Raw genomic sequence first — 24,398 nt, 5'->3', positions numbered from 1 at the left:
CAGAGACAGCAGTCACGGTAATTGCAGCCCCACAGAATTAGCTTCCTGTTTGTGCTGTGCTGCTGACCCATGTGTCTTGGGAAGTCTTGGAGAAAACACGCACTGAAAGGACTTCCTGGGTGCTCAAAGTCCAGCTGCCTTTTCTGATTGTTTTTTTGGGGTTGCTGAAGAGACACAGTGTTTTTGACCGTGGGCAGGGTTTCTGTTCTGTAACGTGCTGTAAATGTTTTGTACTCTCCATTAGGCCATGTATTTTAAACATATATGCATCATGGAAATCCAATAAAAAGTATCTTAATGATTGTTCATATAGAAAAACATTGTGGATAAAAGGAGGCTTAGGGGGGTGGGGGGGTGTTGAGGGCAGTTTAAAAACAGGACAGAAAACTCTATGTCCCAAGTAAATATGCCAAATGTACTCTATAGCAACTGAAAAGCCCTTAAAGCGGTTAATTGGAGAGTTTCATAGAGATTAACTTTTGCAATCAGGTACATTTTCTCCAAGTCACCACAGAAACAGCAGCAAAAAGAGTTGCTGATGAATCGTTATCATTATAAAATACAGGTAATCCCCTGAGGCTTTGGTAGTGTTTCCTGGGGAGCGGAGGATGAACTGGGTCTGCAGATGGCAAAGTCCTGCCTTATCACCCAAAGTAACCCCAGCTGGAAACCAAAGCTATAATCACTTTTCATAACAAAGCTATGGTAATTTTCACCATAGTCTGGCCAAAATGAGAGCCTGGCACTTCCAGCGTGCCCTTGTTCTCACAGCAGTTCAACCAAATCCTCCCTAACGAGTAGAAGCAACCATTTCAAAAGCCTTTTCTCCAACATCCCTTCATTTTCATTTCCTTCCTCTTCAAAGGGAGAAAAATGGAGTCCAAGAAAAAGGGTAAAAAGAGCTGTGCCTATTCTTACTCTGCCGCATTGTCCTTGTAAGCCAAATTCAAGGATTGGGATCTCCACATGGGGTCTCAGTTTTCACAGGTTTCAGTGGTTTGCACCAGCAGAGATTCTTGCCCCTTATGGTATTTCTCGGTGAGGTCTTCACCCTCCTAATTCCAAGGTCATATACTGGAAAATGGGAATCATAAATAATGCCCTAGGGCAAGTTCTAAAATTACACCAAAAGGTAAACAAAAGTTACATGCTATCTTGAATTAACCAAACTATTTTGATGTCAATCATGCGGAATGAGGTCAGAACCTGCCTGTTCATATCCAAGCATGGAATAAAATCACCTATATATCCCAGCAAATGCAACACGTAGTCATTCAACATCGCTTCTTAGAAAACAGGCATTTCAGTTAGCATTTACCTTTTCAGTTGCTTTAACAATTAAACCAGCATGAGCTTGTCCTTTTGAAACTCTGCATTGAGTTATTTCTTTTGAACAGACAGAATACAAAATGTATGTAGTCTAGAAAGGTTAATAATGCTTTATGGAAAACCCTTCAATGGTTAGTGTATTCTCCTGGAGACGGAGTAAAAGGATGTTACGAAATGCAGAGAGGACTTGTCTGACTTAGTGCATGACGCGAACACAGCACAACGAACTTAAGTTGGCATGGCAAGAGTCATACAGCATTTATAGCATGTCCATGCTGTAGCACCTGTCCCATCAAAGGGTATGAGAAAAGACAGTAAAATAGTCTAGAAAATGGGGTAGTAGAAGGACTCTTTAGAAAAAGTATGAATAGTACTGTCAGAGGGCTTCATGCAAGCAGCTTTAGAGGTCTGTAAATGTACGATGCACAGGTACGGCCTCCAAGGTGATTTCCAAAGTATCGATTTCAGTGCTTTTTTCTCCCTGCACAACCACCTTTACTGACTTCTTATTGGCCTGCCTCATTTTGGCTTGGAGGTTGCTCTCAAAGGACACGGTATCTTGACGAGGGCGTTCCATAGCGCTTCGCCTCTCCTGGCAGCATTTTGGATAGCTTTGAAAGCAGTCGAAAGTATCACTGCGCTTTTCACGAGGGAAAAAAGAACATTCTTCCGCAACTGGCAGTGAATTACAGCTGGATTCATTTTTGCCCTTAAATGTTCTCAGGCTGGTGTTCAAAGTTGATCTGTAGTTCTGTGGTGCCTTGACACAAAAACAGCTGATGCAGAACTGTTGAAAAACTGTGAAATCTTTGGTGATGGTGTTTCGGAAATTGGGCTTCAGGAGGAGATAGATAACTGGATTGTAGAGTGTGGAGGACTTTGCAAAGACAGCCGGCACAGCAAAGGCTAATGGAGGAATCTTATCTATTGATCCAAAAGCTGCCCACATGGCGATGATGGCATAAGGGCTCCAAGCAGCAAAAAATCCAATGCACACAGCAACACTCAGCTTGCAGAGAAAAAGAGAAAACACTGAGTTAAAAAATTGCGTGCATGAAAAAAATAGTCACCAAAATAGTATATGCTTAAAAATACGAGCTGACTGAACACCCTTATTAAAAGTCTCCCCAAGCCTTCCATCATACTGCGGCGGCTCTCCAAATGCGTATTTTTGTAGCAACTTAACTCTGTCAGAAACTTACTTCTACCTGAAACTTTCAGAGTTACAATGTATCAGCTCCTACACTTCTCTCTCTCTTCAATAAAGTTCCATGAAAAGTCTTTTTAGACCAAAAAACAAAGCCAACCTAAAGAAAAAGATACCATTCTGGGAAAATGCTTGTCTGGATGCAAAGCCATTTCTATCTTCTAATTCATGAATAATACTAGTTTTCCCGGCTACAGAATGTCTTCCATAATTTTACTGTTGGTGCTCAACTGAAGCCACACACAGGCACCTGACAGCAGAAAACCAGATTGATTCTGAAGGTGAATCAAATTAATGAATTTAACCCCTACTGCACGATTGTTTGTCCTAATAAACTCTATGAAGAAAGCTTTGATAGGCCTTTTTTAAACAAACAAACAAAAAAAACCCTACCACAACAACAACAGAAAACAACAAATAACCATAAACACCAAACAACAAAAAAAAATTATCGGAGAGATATGTAAAATGCAAGAGTAAATATTGAATCTGCAACAAACATAAACCTTGAGAAATCTAAACTAACTTGCTGGGCATCACTCTAAGCACTGTTTATAACTGAAATGACGTATATTTTAAAGACAGAAACAATAATATTCATGCTCTTGAAGAAGCTTTACAAGACCATTTTTGCCAAAAGTATGTATTTCCAAAGAAGCAAGACAGTAGAGAATCCATTCAATTCAGAGTACTATTGGATCCAAGGGACAGAAGAAAATACATTAGGAAGGTACTTTTGTGTTCAGCTGCCGATTGTGCTACCTGCCTGAGCTGCCCTCTGCAAGAGCAGGTCCAGAGCTGCTAACTAGCTCCATTATCTGCAAATCCACCACTATTCTCAGTGAGGCTCTGGCTAGAGATTCAAGGTTATAAAAATCATGGAGTGTTTTCTTAAGAGAGATGACGTTGTTGTGTTCAGAGTGAGAGTGAAAGAGGCCGTGAGCACTAACATCAGAGCAACACAAAACAGACTCTTTTAAGGCATAGAGAGGTCCTCCAAATGCTACTATTTTCTCCTTAAGTTTAATAGTCTCACAAATTTTATTTTGCAAGAAGAAATGCATGGCGATTGCCAAGAAATATATACCACGAGTTTTATGAGAAATGTCTGTGGCATTTAACTGTTTTTTCTATTAGGCTAAAATCTGTTTATAAATTTGTGTATGTCTCTAAAAAGCCATCCATTATAATAATAGTGCCACAAGAGCAATTTCCCATTTATGGGTAATCTTTTAGAGCTCTAACCTGTTAGAGCTCCCATGAAGTCCAAAGTTAAAGTCATTTGACAGAATTGAGAAACAAGGCCTTTTGACAGAATGAGACTAGTTAAGAAATGATGAAGAGGCAAACCCACAACTTAATTGGGGTGAACTTAATTCTTCTCTTTGCTTCCATAGTATTCTGCTTCTGTACATCAGCTGAAGGTCTGGCTCTACCTATGGGTATGCTGGTACCATATGCATGTGTTTTGTAATCACAACTGTCCGTGGCCAGTACTCAAGACTGAAACTAAAAGCAATCTCTGTGGCAAGTAATATGCCTTGTCCCTTTAGAATCACATTAGGAAGAAGTGGACATTAAAAATCAATTGGTGCATTTCCTAGATGGCTTATTTATGGTAGCAATTAATCTTTGGGATTGCAATAGGCTTTGCATTGTTCCTATGAAAAGACTTTTGGCGCATATTTCCAAGGAGCTCTCAGCCAACTTCCCAAACCACAACAATACGATTTCTAGAGCAAGATGGGGATTGATCTTGCATAACTTGAGCTATCCAAAAACTTATACGATAAATCTAAACTAGACTAGGTTCTTTATAATGTCAAAGGAAAGAGAGACATATCTCCTGAGAGTAATTGATAACATTCAAAGATCTGTCTAAAATATATGTGATGGATTGCTCTCAGGTCTTTGTCACTGACGATTTTGAGGACGTACTTAGACAACTAACTTTTAGTGGAGCATAATTTGGCAAAATGAACCCCCTTCGAGATATTTAAGCATGTCAACTGTACATACACATACACGAATCTAGAAAGAGACTTTGTTATTTATATTGCCATGCCACATATTGAGTAGATTAGAGTTTAGGACAAAAGAGCTCGAAAGGACTTAATACTGTATGCCCATGGTAAGAAGTTTCAAGCCAAATGTTTGATCAAGTACCTCCATCTCCTTAAGGTCAACAAAATACCAACATGGTTCCAAGAAGACAGGTATGAGGAGTGGGCTAACCAGTGATGCCAACACAAGATAGCAAAGAGCACCGGTATTCTCATATGCACAACAAAAGAGGAGAATTTTAATGAGGTAGATATGGGACAACTTTGTGAACATTCACAAGAAATTCACCAAAGAGCCAAACCAAAGAACACCTTTGTGTTTCTCTGGGCAAACAAGAACAACAGCAAAACTGCATAAGGACAACAAATGGGGGAGCAATGCATAGGCACACTATGCCTTCAAAGACATATCCTTTAGTACATATTCTTGGAGACATCAAGTATTTGCATAACTGTATCTTAGCTACCTCTGAAAGACTACACATGCAATTTGCAGTGGTCAGTTTTCCTAAAATGATCCAAAAAAAGTTTACTGAATGTACACCGTTCCAGTAAAAACAGAGAAGCAATGAAGCATAACAAGTCAGATATAATAAAGGATTTCAATTACCGGCATATAAACTGGTCAAAGACAATAACAGAAAAGTTTTGGAAGAAATATAATCTTCTCCATGAGCTCTCTCACTGTAAGGGACAAAGTACTTGTAAGTGAGCATTCCTTTTTTCCTGCAGGTTCATATTTCAACTTTGCTGATGATTTCCAAACAACTTTCTTAATGCACTGGCCAAAGGTTACCTAAAAATGTAAGTGGCAGGATAGAAACAAAGCAACATCAGTTCTGTAATTTAAGCCCGAATAACCAATGAGAATTCTGTAAATGTGTCAGGAAAAGAAAAACATTACTTCTGTCTCAGGTAGGAAATTTACGATGATGAGTTCATTTAACCCCAGAAACCATTGTTCAGAATAACTGGTCTGTACATTCTTATATTTCATTTCATTAACTCACAAAGGCCACACATCAACAACGTACACCAACCAGAACTGTTCATAAGCAAATATGACTTTCACACTATGAGATGGGTCAACTACCCTGTTTCATTACATTACTGTGTGATTGATTCAATTATCGTTATGTTGCACTTGATGGAGAGATGTCAGTTCTAGCCTTGTATTTCCTCCTGTGAAGGTGATACCACCTGAAGTAGAAGTCACCTGTGCATCACTACACAATGAGACCCAGAGACGATTACAGCTGAGCCTTATCATAATTTCACTCTAAACTTGAGCCCAGCATCTCTCATTAAAAGGAAGAAGAGACATATTGCCTAGTTTTAGCCTCAGCCTATACTACACAGCTGCTAAAACAGCAGTAACAGCAAACTGAGACCGTATAGAACAAAAGGAAAGCCAGCATAAAGTTGTGTGGCTGATTAAGGAGCAACATGACTATGTGACAGAAAAATATGTGCAGGCCTCATATAAAGGCCTAAAAGAATTTAGTTGTGATGAAAACTCTTCCAACAGGCACTAAGTAACTCATTACAGATTGTAGAAAGTACAATCAAAGGCTTACAATCCAAAAACCCTTAGTGTTAATAGGAAGATGATTTTAATGAACTATAATAGACCCTCTGTAATGTCTTCATTTTATCATGGGAATAGAGAGAAAAACAGCTTCAGCTCTACGAGTTATCTTTTCATAACTGCACATATCCATGGAAATTTCTAATACATTTTCTTATCAAAGTGACCATCAAGTGTCCCAGTGGTATGAATAAAAGGCAATGTCTTCTTCCCACATCTTGCAAGCCAGATTTTTATTTTAGTTGTTTGTATTTCCACTCAAAGATCTCACTGACCAGAAGAATCCATATGGTCCTGTCTGCCATACAGGGACATAGGAACAATACTATCACTGGATACATCATGCCCGCTATACACCAGGCACCCATTCTGACTGGGAAGCTTGACATAACTTACGTAGTTTGCCAAGCCTAAATCATTCAATACAATGTAAAAATTCATATAAATGTAGGCATATAGCAATTTTTTAATTTCCCAAGGTCAGGCAAGAAGTGATTCACCCTTGCTCTGCCTCTTAGCCTAGACAGGGCTCTATCGTAGCTTGTGAACGATATGTTTTGGCATAAAGGAGTTTTCAAAAATCTTTTGAAATTTTGCCGTCGAGTGTTGGCAAATTCTATATGCAAAATCCTTCTTTAAAATATCTTCTGGACTAGCAAATAAACACAATTACAAATGAAAAAAAAAATTCTTTGTGTCTAGCACAAAGATATTGTTCACATACCAAATGTAACAGTAGGTGACACTTCTCAGAAATTTACAGGCAATAATCTCTCTTGGGGAATTACGATTGAGTGGGAACATGGGGAAAACATTATGGTTTATAAGAAGAGCTTCACAACAAAGAACACAAGTTACAGAAGTTATTTTTACATTACGGGTAAACAGAAAAAGAAAATAGGTGTTCTACGCTTACAGCATTGTCGCCTTTGTAGTTAGATCTTCAGCTGGTGTATGTCAGTTCAGCCACGCAGACTGGAGCAAGCCCTGGCTGTTGGCACAAGCTAAGAATCTGGTTCAACTTTTCAAACTAGATATTTATTGGCGCACATATTGAATAACACGGGGTGAATTCAGCTTGCTGACACATTTAAGTAAATGATGCTTTATGGGACTGACCCACTGGTGAGAATATCCCTCATGCAATGACACTCAGCCAGTCACCCAGGCACCAAGAGGCACCTTGGTGTCAGCCTAAAAGAAACGAAGTCGTGGTACTTGTTCCCATGAAAGAAGTGGAAACTATGCATATGTACAAATCTTTCACAGCTTCCCTCTTAGGATTACCATAAGTTTCTTTCATAAGAACGCACAGTGCTTGGAAAGGATACTGGTGTAAAGTAAGTGAAAAACAAATTTTACCAAATCATATGTTTTGAAAACTAATTGAAAAACATGAATCACTTAATCACTATGTTTTTTATTTAAAAAAAAAATTACAACAGAAATATCTTATTTGAATCCTTGTTGCTTGACTTCTGTTTCTAACTTCCAGATGCCTTACTTGTGGAGCTATTTTGCCCCATGTTTTTAATAGAAAATTACTCATTTCCACATGCAAAAGCATATATGCATTTGTGTACATGCATACTAAAATTATGCATAACTATCCTGTAATTGTACATGCAAAATCCTCTGGAGTATTTTGTTAAATAATACCTGTTCAAAAAACCCAACAACAAAATGCCTTTTTTTCATGCATCTCTAATCATGTTCGCAAAGGAATGTGCATTTTTGCAAGTTATTCCAGATTTCTCAATCTGTCCATCAAGTTTATAAAAATTAAAATAAGAAACACAACACACTAACCATGCTTGATACATTCAACAAATCAATTTCTGAAACTACTCATATTTTTCCACGCCCCATCAGGGAAAGTATTTGTCACTTCCAATCTGCTTCCAAATAACGATGTCTTCTGGCCTATGGAGAACTACCAACATCTAGAAACAGATTTCCGGATTTGCCCTTCTCCTGTATAGGAACAAGAACTCAATGCACCAGTCATTCTCCTCATTTTTTTGCTCTCATCTTTCCCTTAACACAGTCACCAAGGTAATTTACATTAAACTACCCATATTGAAAAGCAGTAGTCATTGTAATTAAGAGAAATTACATGAAGAATGGGAGCACATGCATTACAAAAAGTCTATTTGTCTATACATTCAATAACTGGTGTGAAGCATTATTTCAAAGTTATGTTCCGAGGCGGTTTCTAGCAACTCATTTTGGCTGAAAGGATTTTAAAAGCCTTGTAGGTAGTCCTAGTACAAATTAGTCAGCCATGTTCAAAAAACCCAAACATATCATATGCCTCAACAGCATTTTCTAAAAGTGAACTAACGTGTAAGCATCTGGTCCTTGGTGCTGCAAGTCTAAATCATTGCTCATCTGTCTCAGAACGGTTCCCAAAGGTTGTGTCCCTTTTTTCCTGGCCAGTATAAACACATGCAAAGCATGCTTACTGCAAAAGTGGCATCAGTGTGTGTCACTGCGAGCCTCATGCATTTTTGTACCCTGCGGAATTATCTTGGCAGGCTGGACTGCTTGTGTTAGATAACATGAAATCTAGAAATGTTGTGAATCATACGAGTTTTCAAAATAATAATTTTATCCCAAACTGCAGCCCACTACTCCAGATTTAGTCAGAAGTCTCACTGGGCAAATTTATGTCCTTAGTAAGGCAAACAAATTTGACATCACAGACACTGAACAGCGTAATTAAGATTGACAATCACTAGAGCATGTTAAGATCCTATTGAGCATGATATAAAAGCATCAGCATGAGAAAAGTCAAGCTAATCTTTTTGTCGTCATTCATTTAGCACCAGAAGGAGCATTGCAGGCTCAGGGACAGGTTGGGGCACTGTCACTGTAGGGGTGGCAACAGGTCAATAGGCTACCTGACACTGGCAGTTCTCTTGCTGGAAAAACAAAGGTGTTACTGCTCTTTTTCCTACTTAAACTATGCAGGCATAAAGCTTTCTCCCACACAGTGCTACTTAGCCAGCGGCAGCTTGTAAAGAAAAATTTAGCCCCAGAACCACTGCCCACCACTCCAGCCATGTTAGAGAAGGGTTCCATCTAGAAACCAACACACAGTACCAGGAGACGTGCCCTGGACATGAAGACTGGGTTTTATAGTCTCATTGGCTAAACTGCTAAATAAAATAAGACCAGCGACCACTCTTTGGATTTAGCACAAGCTAGCTATCTCCACACTGCATTCTGGTGGGCCTTGGGTCTCACCAGCATTCTCTTGTGGTGTCTTGGTGGGCTTAAGACATAATCACTGGGGTTCAGTGTACTTTTTTTCAGTTCAAAGTGTTTTCACTGCATGAAAGAGAGTATTTGTTGTATGCCCAAGGAAGGGGCGTTAGGATCATGTTAGAGAGCAGATAGTGCCGGGGTAATACTAGCAACTGTACAAGAGGGAACTGATACAAGACTTGCCTGTAACAGCTTTTATGCCCAGGCCTATGCCCAGGCATGGGTAAAAACCACACAAGGGATAATGCTAACAACTGAGCAACAGGGCAACCGGTGGGCCAGTGCTTGTGATCCTTGGCATTCTTGTCTTTGACAATATAGAAATTACCACCATTTCCTGCTACAACTTCTCAGATTCACCTGCTTTTATCTGATGCCTTTTGCTTGCTAATTTGATAGGAAGACTTTTGGGTTCGCAGTTTTCTGGGGCTGCACTCCTACAGCATCTAACAATATCAGCTCCTTTGCATTCCAGTGGCATTTGTTTCCACCACAAAATAATTTTCGTGTACTCTAAAATTCAAGGAAACAAATATGTATTGTACACCTGTGATACTAGGCTGCTCTAAGAATTCAACTGGTTTACATCAACCAGTATTTCAAACGACAAGTAGAGGTTTCAATATAGGTAAAAAATTATAAGTGTTAAGATATTAGGAATCATTGCGGACCATTTTCTCACCTTGTCATAGCCCAGCATGGAGCTGTAACTGCAAACTTCTAATAGATGCCATGTTTAGATAACAGTATAATAATTACACAGCAGGTTTGCTTTTTAATTATAAAATATATAAATACTGAATTAACTGCATATCTCTTACATAGTGTGTAATTTCAGCAAGCTTTAATGGAGACCATGTAGATGTTTTAGATCATTCAGTCCTTAGCACCTACAGCTCAGCATGCATCTCACTATTTTAGCACCTGCCTACAATTTCAGACTCAACAGCTGACAGTATTACTTCACAGTAGTAATTAAGAGAGTTGAGAATAGAAAGTTAGAAGTACATTTTCTGCTTCTTAAGAAATATATTGCAAAAAGGTTTTGAAAAGAAAGTCTTGAGCATTAATGAATTAGAAGAATCAAGCCTTCCTGAGAGGATGTCATGTAAATCGAGTGGGCCGCATGTTGTCCTTCCTCTGAATCATATATTGCCCATCATTTGTCCTTTCTGCAGAACCTTTTGCTTACTTTGGCAGCCAAATGCATTCTTGTCTGCAAAACAGAAAAGAAATTTGCAGGGAGTGCTTAACTTTTCTCAATTTATTTATGGGTTATGCTTATTGCAGCACAGTCTTAAAGGATTCTCTGTTCCCAGAAGCCACAAAGAAGGAGAAATGGGCTCTCAGAAGGTAATTACATGAGGCTATGACAAAGACAATAAAATGATAATTTCTTCTTTCACTTTTAAAGGAATTGCTATGGGTGAAGCTATTCTGCTGAGAATAGAAAGGTTTTCCTACAAATTGTTTCTGACAGACTAAACGCAACTATTTTCAAAATCTGTGAGACTTACTCCAAACGCATACTTATAAGCAGCAAATTAATTCCACTAATTTTTTTATGCCTCAAGGGACTATTACAGCCTCTACTTTGTTTTTCTGCAAAATAATAAGCCAGTGAGCCAATGCATTGCTAAAATAGAGGAGAAAGTAAAAGAAATTAGAAATTCACAGGCTAAGCTTTGAAAATTCATGTCATGAATTTTACTCCTCCTTTCATTCAACAAAGCACAAAAGAGCAAAAAAAGCAAAACCAATAAACTACTATTGCAGTACCATGGTTCAGAAAAAAACACTTGATTCATATTGGTGTCTGCTCTAAAACAAGTCAATGTGCCTCTTTCTAATAATTACTCTGCGCTCAAGACCTTGGAACAGACCTTTGGCAGCATTTTTTTAAGCAATCTGGCATTATTTTGTTCGCTTACAGCATCTCACTGTATCTGCCCAGCTTAATGGTGTTGAGCTGTACAAGATAAAAGTAATTCTTCTTTAACTGTCTTGCTAAAATAGGGAAAAAATATTTTTAATGCTATCTAATTGCTACTTCCCAAATTTTTTTGGTAGCTGTCTATTTATTTTAAAGTAAGTCTTATGATTAGTGCATAGCTTACAAAAAGTACACATAAGTGGATATGCCTTCTCCTGTACTCAGGCAGTACGACATGTTGTCTGTAAGTCTAAGCAGAAACAATGCTCTAACGTAGCACAAGCATTTTATTTAAGATGTGTACATCAACTATATATCTTTAGTGCAATCCATTCTCCTCGCATCATGGAATACCTTGGTTTTCATGTAGATGGGATCATGATACGCATCCCGATGAATGAAATACTTAGAAAACTAAACACAATCTCCGCTTGTCCTGCCCTAAGGCTACCTAAAACACACGGGTGAGAAAGATCTAGGCTCCCTTGGAGGAGGAATTCCAGAGCTATATTTAAGGCTAGATTTCCTCATGGGGTTTTACACCTACAGAGTGTATCCAAAGCTGGTTTCTGCCCTTCCTTGTACCCTCAGGACAACTTTTTCTATGTCTCATGGTTTGCAAAAACGAAGTCATGTTCACAGTCAGCATCCACAGGTGCACATACCTCACACACGGGCAAAATCCCAGTGAGCCTCAGTGACCCGTGGGAGCCAGCCTGTCCCAGGAGTGCCCATCACCTACCCCTCTCTGCTGAAGTGCCAGGGGAGTTCCTGAATTTCACTGAGGATCTCACCAGTGTATCTTAGGCCAGAGGCCTGCACAAACAGCTATCACAGCTTTATTCTCAGAAACAAAGGAATAACCAGTGCAATTATGGAAGCTGGGAATGAAGTCTTCTCATTAACCTGGGTCACAGATGATACTAGAACATAAATGTATCATTAGTGTTCCCATTGCTTGATAGTTTTACCTCTTTTATTTTGATACTATGGTTTCAGTCTCCCTTTTGAAGGCCATTTTTCATCACAATACAGAATAAGAGGCCGCCATTTTTTTTCTTTAGTGTCCTCCTAGGACACCAGGGAGCTGTGCACCCCAGAACAAGGTCCAATAAACAGTGTGCCTTAGAGAAACCACTGCTTCTCCAAAGTTTCTGAGAAGCACAGTCACTACAGTAATGTTTGAACAGGACAGAGGATGCTACTCCTCTAAGCCAACTAGCTCATTTGGCATGGAGCATGATGGAGGAAATGGCTCTTGTCTCTTGATGCAGCTCTTCATTACCTAAGGTCTGTTAGTTCATCCACCACCATCTGCCAAGATGCTGCCTGTCTCTGACAGTGACTCAGAAAGACAAAGTCAGGTTCCTACAGATCACCTGTCCCTTCATCTTACTGAATTTATATTAGAATCAAATATGGACTCCGAAGTCAGCCTCTGGATCCTTGAAGACTGCAAGATACACACTTGATCTCATGGATCAGCCTCTGACAAGGATCACCTAGCTCTTTCTTCAAAAGCCTGCAGAAGCAGAAGCCTCTATTAGAAAACTGCAGACAGTCTCTCTGTGGAAATTTTGCTGAGTATTCAGGTCACCATAAGTACCATGCCAAAGCCTGGAGACAGACATACGCAAGATACAGAGGCTAACGGGCTAAGCACAAGGCAAAGCAAGAGTGGTTCCTGAATTTGAGTCTTGCAGTTAATTATGACTACAGTGGTGGCCTTTTTTTGGTAGTTTCACCTTCCTCCAGGTCTCATCGGTAAGGAAAATATTGGCCATAATTTCCCATCTTGCAGAGTTTTCCTGTACACAGAAATCATGAAACTAGACAGATGAACACTCTGCAGACTGGTAGTTTACTGACCTGTAAAACCCAGGCATCTTGCAACTGTATCTTGCAAAATAATGCAAAGCAATGATGGCAATGTCTGAAAAGCAACAGACAAGAACAACCGACACTATTATTCCTACACCAGGAGGAAAGGAATTAAAATGGTATGCATCACGCTGTAACAGAAGTCTGACAAACTTGGGAAGGCTATTTCACACCCTTCGTCTGTCCTTTTTTTTCCCCTGTAAACCTTTTGCAGATTTTAAAAGAAAAGAATTGTATTTTTGCCCGAGATGCCTGGCAGCTTCATAGGACCTGCAGATGTGGAAAACCTAGGTTGTAGCAGTGATCACTATAAATGAACTAGTCAAACAACACCACACAAAAATGAAGGTAATTTCACCGAAAGGTCTAAAGCATTATGTAAGAATTTTTTTGATCTGAGCTCACAGAGGAATCTAAAACCACTTCTTCTTTCACTTTTCACCATTACAAATGGTTACGCTGCACAAAATCAAAAGCCAGACATAAATGTGATCATCTATATTAAAGTAACAGAATCTCATTTTCACATTCTCCCCAAATGAAATGTCTGTATTCTTTCATAGCAAGCCTTGACAGTAAGACACTTTCAACATGTTCTTTATTGGCCAACCAGATTCTCCCACGCTTGCCAGAAAGCCTTCTGCCTTCACTTCAAATCAATAAATATTATACAGTCAGTAGTGTAAGTAACTGTACTGTAAGTTTGGCATTGACTGTTTGTGCCTTCATGCAGATTCTCTCCCTCCACGTGCACTTAGAAACAGCACACAGACCACTAATCTCCAAATGGCTTTGAAATGCCTGCAGCAAATTGTTGTGTTGCTGTGCCTTAAAACTAAAGCATCTGTTTAAGGTGGACAAAGTCAAGAAAGCTATTGAATAGCTGTAATTCTTCTTTCATTTCAGGAGTAGATTTGCCTATTACAATGAATTATTCAGATTTAGCACCTTGTATTCTAAACTCTAGGTCTTCTTTGAAGAGTAACCTGTAACCAAGTTGATTTCCATTATATTCCTTATTATGGTCATAGATCTTCCCACCTGTAATTAGCCACAGCTTTCAAGAGTGCTTGTACCAGTGGGTATATAACACTTCCAGTTTCAGAGCAGTGCATCATCCTCCATTAATATTGGTGGTAACTTTTCTATTAATTTAACAAAAAATATTTTAATGAGGATTAAAAAAACCAAGCACTATGTCCATGCATTGTAGAAACCAAATTTAAAACAAATTAATCTCCATGGTGTGCAGATTTGTGTTGTTTCTCTGGAAATCATTGCATTCCATACTAAGAACAAAATAATTTTCTTCAATAAACAATATCAGAAGAGAGATGTGAATTATTCAACCTTGGCATTTTCAGCCAAATGACAATTCAGTGTTTTAAATCAGCTACTTCAAAGGTATCACAAATTACAGCCACAAAGAAATACAATTTGAGTACCAGGAGTTTTGTCCAAGATCATACACAAAGTCTGAATCAGAACAAAAATTGAACACAATCTCCCAGGCCAAAGGCTTACACGTCATGATTTAAATAAAATGTACTGTAGACAATTTAGAGACGGTATTTGGACAAATATTTGATGAGGCATAAAGTTACACTGATGATGGTTTTTCTCCAGCAGTATGTAGGGGGAACTAGGATGTGTTTCTGAAATGGTTTAATCCCCAGGAACTCCTGGAGAAGAGGCAATTTTCTACATTTCTACTTGTATTCGTAAAATTTAGCTGTTTTATCTATATGCCTAGACCATGTTTTCTCCAGAAGCTGGCAAATGCATGCACCTGTGAAGAGATCACATGAGAACAAGTGTCCTCTGTATGCTTTATAATTGATTTTTATGGCACTATAGAATAATAAAAGCAATACCAATAGTTAGCCAACCTTGCAAATTCACAAGCACAAAAGCACTAATAGCACTATATAGCTCACATTACATTTTCTAAAAGTCTCGCAACTGTCATTCTAAAATATCACAGAAGAAAACACTACAGACAGATCTTTTAACATGGGAAGTAGATTAATGATAGTGAATGTTATCTGTATTTTATTGTTCTTTTTTTTTATAAAAAATATTCAATTACTAATAAACAAATAGACCAAAGTGGGCCTAAATTGAGTTATACGGCCTGGTTATATTAATATGTTTAAGGAAAGGGCCACTTAGTGTGCAGAGCAACAGATTAAAGCAAACTGCAGGAACTTGGGAAACCTTTATGCTTACAGAGGAACCTGTGGCGTTTTCTTGGACCCTCAAGGCATAGGCAGTTGCCAAGCAAGAGCTTCCATAACTGTGTTTCTGGGCTTAGCTAGATTTTTAAGTCCTATTTTAAGTGCCCAAGTCATTTTCTGGATTTAGCTTTTCAAGACAGAAGCAATGTCCAAGCACTTCAGCTGAAGCTGGATCAGACAGTAGAGGCACAGGCCAAACCTGGCCAGGACTCCTAAGTTAGAGTGACCTAATGTCAGGGCTAGGATGGAAAAGGCCAGAGGAAAAACGGGCTATAAACTATCTGTAATTTGACAGGTGCTACAAGGTAGGCTGTATTGCAGCTCAAATCCAGCAGGAAGAACTACAGTTCAACAAACAATCGTTCCAAGTACACCACAAAACTGACATATTTGGGGTCGGGGTGGACTGTTTTAGCAGGGTTTCTTAAGGAAAAACAAAAAACGTCTTTTCTCCTCTCTGCTTGTATGACTTTGACTTATACCGTGCTCTTAACAGGTGTGTCCAAGGGGTTATCATGTATAACTATTTGGTTTTTGTATTATTGTTATTCTTGGGTGAGATTCTCTGCAGATGACAAGTAGTCTCAGAGTAACTCAAAGAGTTCACAGTCTAACAGTGAAGATCAGAGCAATTTTGAGGGGGAAAAAAATCCAGGAATAAAAAGAAGAAATACTTGTCAGTACAAGATAAGCAGTTTTCCTACTGTTCCAGCTGCCCAACCAATATCAACCTGTATGATATACCAGCATGACTTTGTGTGTTAACACCATAGAGGAAATTTGAAGGAGGTACCGTTTTCATTTTGCCAGTGTTTATTAGAAGTAACTCATAAGAATGACAAGCAGCATAGAACATGCATATGCATTTCTGAGTGTTGTGGGCACACAGTGTAACCAGCATCTTGGTCTCAGTGAACAGGAGTATAGAAGTCAATCAGGATAAGCTATGAAGAATTTTAAAAGTTAATTAAAGTGTTAAAGGATAGTATCCTGTAGTTAAATAAAAGACTTAAGAAAGTCTACTGAATATCCAGGAGTAGGACAGGAATATACTTAAGAGCTTTCAGTGGGAAATGTTCCATCTAAGAGTTATTACAAAAGAGGTGTAGGTAAGATATGGACATAACTCTTTAGTTCTTAAACTGCTTGGATTGAGGAAGATATTTAGGTTACAAGACCATGCAGTAGACAGGAGGATGGTGTTTTCCATGGTGGTCAAAACCAAGATACTCAAAGGGAGAGACAGGGCAAATTAAGATGTCTAGTGCAGCTACACTGCACTTGGTAATCTGAAGAGAAACGTCAGAGAAAGACCAAGTTTGTTAGCATGAAAAAGGGAAAGCAGATCGTCTATACAGAAGCAGATCTGTCCGATACCCAGTTGTGCAATTTGTATTTGCAAATGAGAGTTACCATATTCCTGAACAGAGAGAGAAGCTAAGGACCAAAGATGAGTCAAAGCAGAAAACTGAAGGGTGATGAGGAAGATACTTAGAACGACGTGAGAAAGAAATAACTAGGGAAATGAGAGAAGAATTCTTTGAAATCACAAAAAAAACAAAGATTTTCTCAATAATTAGAGATAATTAACAAAGTCATGAGGTAACACTCGTATCTTTCAAGAGGTACATTAGGTGAAGCACACCTAATGGTAGCTGCACGGTTCCTCTTCTTATTTTTTGGTATATTAAAAAAATAGATGCTGATCTTCTCATGGAAAGGACAGGGACATAGTCTGGCAGAAGGAAACAATTTCCACAACAAATACTGGGACCACAGTTTTAATCTTACTGTATAAGGTAGTGAAACACAAACCTTCACAGGTTTTGGTTCAAAAATATTTACAGAAATACACTTTTCTGTGACTTTTGTCCTTTGATCAGTTATAAACAAGAGAATTTCATCTCTACATTACTATTTAAAATTTTTAATGATAAAAAGCTTAAGCTTGGATCTCCTTAGGTGTCTGCAGCTGGGCAAACATCATCCACTCGCTCAAAACCAGACTCGCTTTCGTAAGAAATGGTTTCAGAACATGAGACCCAAACTCACTTCAACACAGTGGTCCTTACTTTTGATCAAAAGTTGGAAATCTTAATTTTCACAAGTAACGAAGCTCTGTGAGCTTAGTTATCACCCTCCAGAAACAGCACAGCAACTATTTGCATGTTTAGCATCTCATTGCCATGCAGTGAAACTGCACAATGCTGTTGTTTGAAATGAAAGTGCAATAAGGACCAGTTTTCTTTTCCATCTTTATTCCCTCCTCAGGAACTTTCTTGGTCCTTAAATGGTGCTGCCCATCTGTGCCAAAAATGGCTTGCCAAAGACTAACTTTCAAATACCTTGACAGTAATGGTTTGTGCGTTGGTCATCCTGGTGGGGCCGGCGATGTGCTGTTCCACTGCCTTCCTGGATTCTTTCACAGTTATCAGAATAAGAGAGTAGGAAGTGACAATTACTCCACAAGGGAGAATAAAACAGAAAACAAAGAGGACTACGGTGTAAGACATGGCCACGGTGTTTTCGTTGGTGGAACGCCAGTCAATGCAGCAGGCTGTGCCATAGGGCTCTGCTCCGTATTCTCCCCAGTGAGCTAGGGGAGAACAGGCAAAAATTGCTGCATAAGTCCAAGCACAGGCTATCAAGATTTGTCCATGTTCTCTCCTGAACCTGTTGCCTGGAAGACACAAAACAAGATCAGCATGGTTGCCATGTCTTCTTGGAGTTTCCCATATGCAGGCAGCTGAGCAGGGTAATTAAGAAGGATAACTTTAATAGGTGTTCAAAATATAGCATATTGAAGGTTTGTGAGAATAGGGTATGGTTCGCAACAATTTGCAAAAAAATTAGGTAGCTGAATTCTTTGACACATGTAGGATACTTAGCACAACGTCAATCTACGTGAATAAATCTCTATCAAAATGTAGCAATAAAGTCTGAAAGTCTGGCTTATTTAGGCCAGCTTTGCTTAGAGATTGGAAGTCTTATTCCACATTTCCAAATTATCACCCTGAATTAAAAGAGCTTAAAAGTAATATATCTAGCATATATCTAGCCCTATAGTTAATTATCAATGATCACATAAATAAGAATTGTTTGGATGGATGTAAAAAATCTCTTCTATGAAAACACTCTCTAGGATATGCAACCCAGAAATGGTGGTCTGTGTTCACATGAAAAACTGAATAACTTAAGAGAGAAACATTAGCTTACCATAAGCTGGAAAACAAATTTTGAGGCAGCACACAGTGCTCAGTAATGTCAGTGTTGAGAGACTGCAGATCCCAAACAGCACCCCACAAAATGCATAGAACAAACAAATCTGTTTCCCATACAGCCACCTGGCAAATAACCAAGAAATTTAATTCTTAGATGCTATCCTTCTTTTTTAAATATAATACAAAATAGTAAAAATATATTTAGTTATAGCTTTAAAAATTCAATAAAGCTGTATAATTAAATTATTTGTTGGTCAATGATCAACTACAAAAGATATTGTTATTTGAAAAACTTCAAGCCAGTAAAGCAATCATGTCCTGCTTTATTTTTATGATTCACATTTAAGTCTTTTTATTTTTATAAGATAAAGCAGTGTATCTTAATGATAATCATCCTGAAAAGAAAAATCAAAATATATGTCAGTAGTAGGCGTAGGTAATAAAATAATACAGCTTATTATTATTTCTGCTATCGTTATGTATATTTTTAAAACTAGTTTTCATCAAAATCAACACGTTCTCTTGTGAAGGTTCTCCAGAACAAAAATTTGATCTGAATGACTATATCTCCTCCCTTTCTGTTCAGACACCAGCACTATTTGCAGTAGCAGTCATCAAAAGCCTTATTCTAGATTTAGAAAACATCATCTCTGTTAGTCAATATATTTAGCAATATTTAACACAGAAAGTACTGTGGTAAAAACTGAGTAATTATTGGATGTTTTCATCTTCTTTTTTATTTTGATTCCAAAATGAGAGAAAACTAGATGGGAGAAGGACAGCGAGATTTTTTCACATCAAATCAAATACATTTTTTTCATCTTGGTTAACTGAAGAGAAAAAATTACCCAGGGGTTATGTTGGGTTCTCCGTCTCTTTCGTTAAATATATTCTACTTAATTACATGATTGAACACACATTCCTAGGTTTCTCAGTCAAGTGTTTTGGGAAGCCAAATCAGCACTGCATATTCATGCCTCTACAGTTGTGGGACATTCTGCAACCGGGAAAGACCAAAATATTAGAAATACCCAAACCATGCAGAACAGCTCCTGACAACCAGTCCTGATCTTCCTTCATGTTTTCTATCTAGTTCCCTTCTCTTAAACACTTTCATACTGCCTGGGTTGCAGAAATACTCTCTGAGGTCCAGTAATAAGTCTCCTGAACCTCCCAAACTTTTAAAAGAATGCCACAAAAAATAGATCTTGCACAATGATATGAGGTTGAATTCATGTGTATAAAGATGAGAGAAACGGAGAAGGAAGGAAAAGGTTCTAAATTCAGAATCTGGCCAAAAAATTAACCCAGATCATCACCTTTCTTTGCGTCATCACTACAACTTCTTTTGGAAACCATAAGCGAATTCAAGGATTTTTTTCATGGTACCAAATTTTGCTGTCCAACTGAAAAAAAATGAAGCATTTCATCATCACTTGAATAATGCCACCCACAAAGAATAAAAGCAGTAGGAAGTGGATGTTTGTAAAAAAAAAAATCTTCTCAGCCCTGCAGAAACCAGAAAGATAGTGACCTCAAATAGACACGAATGCTAATTAACAGCAGCAGTACATAAAGCTGCTGTTACAGAGCATACTTCTCTCGGTCCCTCTAATTAATTCCCACTTTTATGGCAAGCAAAGTGGCGGAGCAATTCAGCCTTCATCACTGACACAGACCTCCAGAGCCTGCAGAGGATGTTAAATACCACGTGCATAGTGAACAAACCTGTGTGAAAGGCTGGAGGTTACAGCTAGAGGGTACAAGGTCAGAGTCATACCAAGGTCACTGATGGCAAGGTTAATAATGAAGTATTCTGCTGGTTTCAACAAACTCTTTTTCTTGTAGGAGACGTATAGGAGAATACTGTTCCCACACAAGGAGGATATTCCTGCAGAGAAACACACAGTATGAAGAAAAAGAGTTACTTTCAGCCATTCTTTTGTTTTTTTTCACAGGAATAACGTGTTGTCGTCATAGCTAGCATTTATCAGATAAACTTGTCACTTTTTTGTATTTGTGTTTTTCTCTTCTTTATACTTCAATTTGTAAAAAAAAATAAATTATTTTTTTCTGTTTTCTTCCTGTTTTGTCCATCAAGCTATCTACAAAGATCTAATGAATAGTTTTATCCATTAAATTAACTGACCTGCCAAAAAAACCCCATTTTTCCTGTAGGAAGCTGGCATTAATTAAGCCAGACACAATATCCATCTGGCGCTGCACACATTTTCCCACTTCTAGGTCTAGAGTTCTCCATTCACTTACCCTTCTTCTTTTCTCTTTGAGGCATTTTCTAAGAGGTGCCTGTTATAATTCCTAGTAATAGTAGGCAATAAAACAAGAATGTTAAATTATGCATGACAGAGAAAAAGGTAATTAAGTCATGTCTCTACAGTGTAGTAGAACTATTTTCTCTGGGAATACTGCTTTTACTATGAGACCTGCCAAGACACGTAAGAAGAAGAAGAAACTCTAAGAAGAACTGCAAGTAGTCTAGTAGAAAACAAGCAATTTTCTCACTACCTTTAAACTAACAGGATCAAACCCTGCAATGGGTACACAAAGTTAGATAAGCATTAAATGACTATCAGTTTAGAAGGTCAAAAACCAGAGTTTCAGGTAGCCTTTTATAGACACACAAGGACATCACTTTCAAACATAAAAGCTTAAGGGCCATGAACACAGGAATGCCTAATGAATGGGAGGGTTCCTTAATTAATGCTATGTGAAATCAAGCTGTTGAAGACAGACCAAGTGTTTTTGTGGACCTCATTGCCTCTTCCTGCATACCTTTGGAAAAAGCAATGCTTTACCTACAGTATATAGGTAAATATTTATATAGAAATTAAGGTTAACAAGTTGCATAGGGACCCCAAACCAACACTGGGTTTGGATTATACCCATAAGAGAATATGCCTAACTTACTCATACTCTCATGGGACAAAAAAATACATGATTTTCCCAAATATTCTACAGATTATGACATTTTCTCATAGGCAAATGGCAGATTAGCAAGTAATGTTAGATACTGATACTAAATATTTTCCATCACCAATCTCCTTAAGACCATTTGAGATATTTGTAACTTAAAATTTTCTGGAGAAAGAAAAGGTGTTCTTGGATTCTGCTCCTGCAAATGTACAACACTTTTGTTCCAAAAATTTTTCTTCCAAGACTTCAAAAATATAACAATGAAAACACAGTAAAAGGCAATAATTTTGTTTAAAATAATATTTCCCTTTTTTTCCCACATTTTAATATTTTTTAATGTTTCAATTACATATCAATCTGATTATCACTTGGTATTGCTAAAAGGAACATTATCTAAGCAGAATGAGGTTGGCTGAGATCAAGGAGCACAGATCATCAGACTATCAGGATATGTTCTCTCACTGTTCCTACTGTAAGATTAATTTTAACCAGAACATAAAAATTTTAGCCACATCAGAGATATCAGTTATACCAAATATCTTCAGTGGCTATACTGCAGAAGAGTCAATCATCTCACTTTTCCTTAGCAAAAACTTATTTTTATTTTTTGCTTTTTTTTCCCATGGTGTCTGTTCTTGTCTGGATTACCAGCTCAAGCCCGTACACAGTTTTTTAGCATGCACCAACTGATATCATAGTCACTTTGGGATCTAGTTGACTGTATTGTCAAAGCCATCCCTGTTCACATACATTTCCATTGTGAAATTCCTGAAGGGAGAGATAAGAAGAAGTTTTATATTAAACTTTTTTTTTTTTCCTTTTTAAGCATATAATTTTTCTTTCAAATCTTTTTGTGCGACTTTTACAAAATACCACTTACTGGAAACTCTTTTCCATGTTTCCCATTCTTCCTCATGTTAGCAAACATTGCAATAAATTGCTTAGTGAGTTCATGGAAAGTTTTTCAGAGGTGGCTTGACAAATTTTGGTCAGGAATAGTATAAGGGGTCAGCAAATGCACTATCATCAGAATCACTACAAATTCCATTTTCTATGGCCTTGTGAACATACTGCATCTGTTTTCTAAACAGGGCTCTTCAACAGCTTTAGCATGACAGACAGAGTAGATAATGAGGATACATCCTGAAAAAAGACTCAGTGATCTGACCGTGGTTGATCATCAAGGGATCCAGAAAGAGGAAGTTAAAGTTAAAAAGAAAGTTACAAGGCAACACTATGCTGTTTGAGTAGCTGAGCAAAGATGGGAGAGGAGAACATGAGATAGGCATAGATGAAATTTTCACTATTTTATCAGAAATGTTGTCAGTGAAGATGTCTGCATCTTATTTGTTGTTGAGAACATACAGAAAACACCAAAACAAAAAATAAAGCTACACCAGAAGATTTCAAGTCCATCTGGCAGGAGAAAAACAGCATGAGATTTCTGATGAGAAATTACCTTATCATTAGCTTCTTCATATTCAGGAGTCCCTAAATTGATATGCGTTGTCCAGCCAGGCTGTAAGTCTCCTCTCAAACTCAGCTACCCATATACAGCTACACACTAAAGGAAATTGGCCTAAGTTCATTTAAATTTTTCAATCAAAATGTTGAAAAAACATGTCAATGGGGACAAAAGACACAGGTTCACTCTTTGTTGGTGCTATATTTATTTTGCAATAATCCCATACTTCAGGACTAGTTGCCTTAGGGAAGGAAAATTCCAAGAAGGATTTTTTTTTTTCCTGTTAGGGCATTCATTTGGCTTCTACGTTTTTCTTTTCCAACATCTTCTGAAGCACCAGACATCACCTGTGCCTATGACTGAACTTAGCCAGGGTGGCCATTGCTCTACCAGATGTCTGGGTCACCTTTCCTGGCCTCTGGCTTGTGGTTACACTGACCAGTACCTTTAGGATTTTTCTCCTCAGTCAGACCAGGACAATGGAGGATAAATTTGCCTCCTCTCTAATAGCATAGCCACCGCCACAGAAATATCACTTACTAGGCTGGACTTAGACACTTTCTAAGGCAGCGACTGGACGTTGGACATAAATGTGATCTTTCCAGCGTCTTTTCTGGTCACTTTATTGTTATGACTTTTGGTATTTTACTTCAGGCATTACGAGGATTCAGGATATGTTGTTCTACGGTTTGCAATGTTTAGAATTAACAATGATCATGTGAATGCCAGGGCCTCAAAAAACAGTGTTCCTATCCATCTTTATATTCTTAATACTGAATAATTTTTTTTACTTAATATAAATCACAGGATAAAAACCTTTTAATGATTTTACTCTGTGCTTTTTTTCCCTTTTTTATGAATATAGAGAAGTTCATCTGTGTCAGAAACAAACAACATATACAGTCAAGTCTCCTTACCCCATCAAATACAGCCAAATCTCTATAAACACACATAACATGAAGTCATACTTACCAAATACCATGTAACATATTCCAACAACAATATCAGCTGATTCTGTTATTTTGGACTGGAATGTTGAGTTCCCGAAAGACAGGCCCATCTGAAAAACAAAACAGGTCACAGTGTTAGAAACTCAGTATCCAAACAAGCACCTGTGAGCTCTCTGCAAGTCTATAAGCTGCTTTGTGGGGAAAGAACAGGGATAATCTAATTTTATTTTGTTTTATGAATTAACAATTAATTTGCCTGAATGGAGGAGCCAGGCTCTTTTCAGTGGTGCCCAGTGCTAGGACCACAGGCAATGGACACA

The 24,398-nt window shown here is 38.1% G+C and overlaps 1 protein-coding gene across 1 annotated transcript; it reads right to left on the bottom strand.

Moving 5' to 3' along the window:
• Window positions 1-1,729: 1,729 nt before the first annotated feature.
• On the bottom strand, window positions 1,730-24,188 carry LOC128906323 (opsin-5-like). Its single transcript, XM_054193416.1, has 5 exons — window positions 24,101-24,188; window positions 20,458-20,620; window positions 18,725-18,852; window positions 17,854-18,188; window positions 1,730-2,338 (listed from the first exon to the last, which is right to left on the bottom strand). Exons 1-5 carry the CDS (start codon window positions 24,186-24,188, stop codon window positions 1,730-1,732), a joined length of 1,323 nt encoding a protein of 440 aa, XP_054049391.1.
• Window positions 24,189-24,398: the final 210 nt, after the last annotated feature.

Source organism: Rissa tridactyla, chromosome 2 (assembly GCF_028500815.1).
Source record: "Rissa tridactyla isolate bRisTri1 chromosome 2, bRisTri1.patW.cur.20221130, whole genome shotgun sequence".
NCBI lineage: Eukaryota > Metazoa > Chordata > Aves > Charadriiformes > Laridae > Rissa > Rissa tridactyla.
The sequence above is the reverse complement of the archived record's forward strand: the minus strand, read 5'-3'. Positions and strand labels throughout refer to the sequence as shown.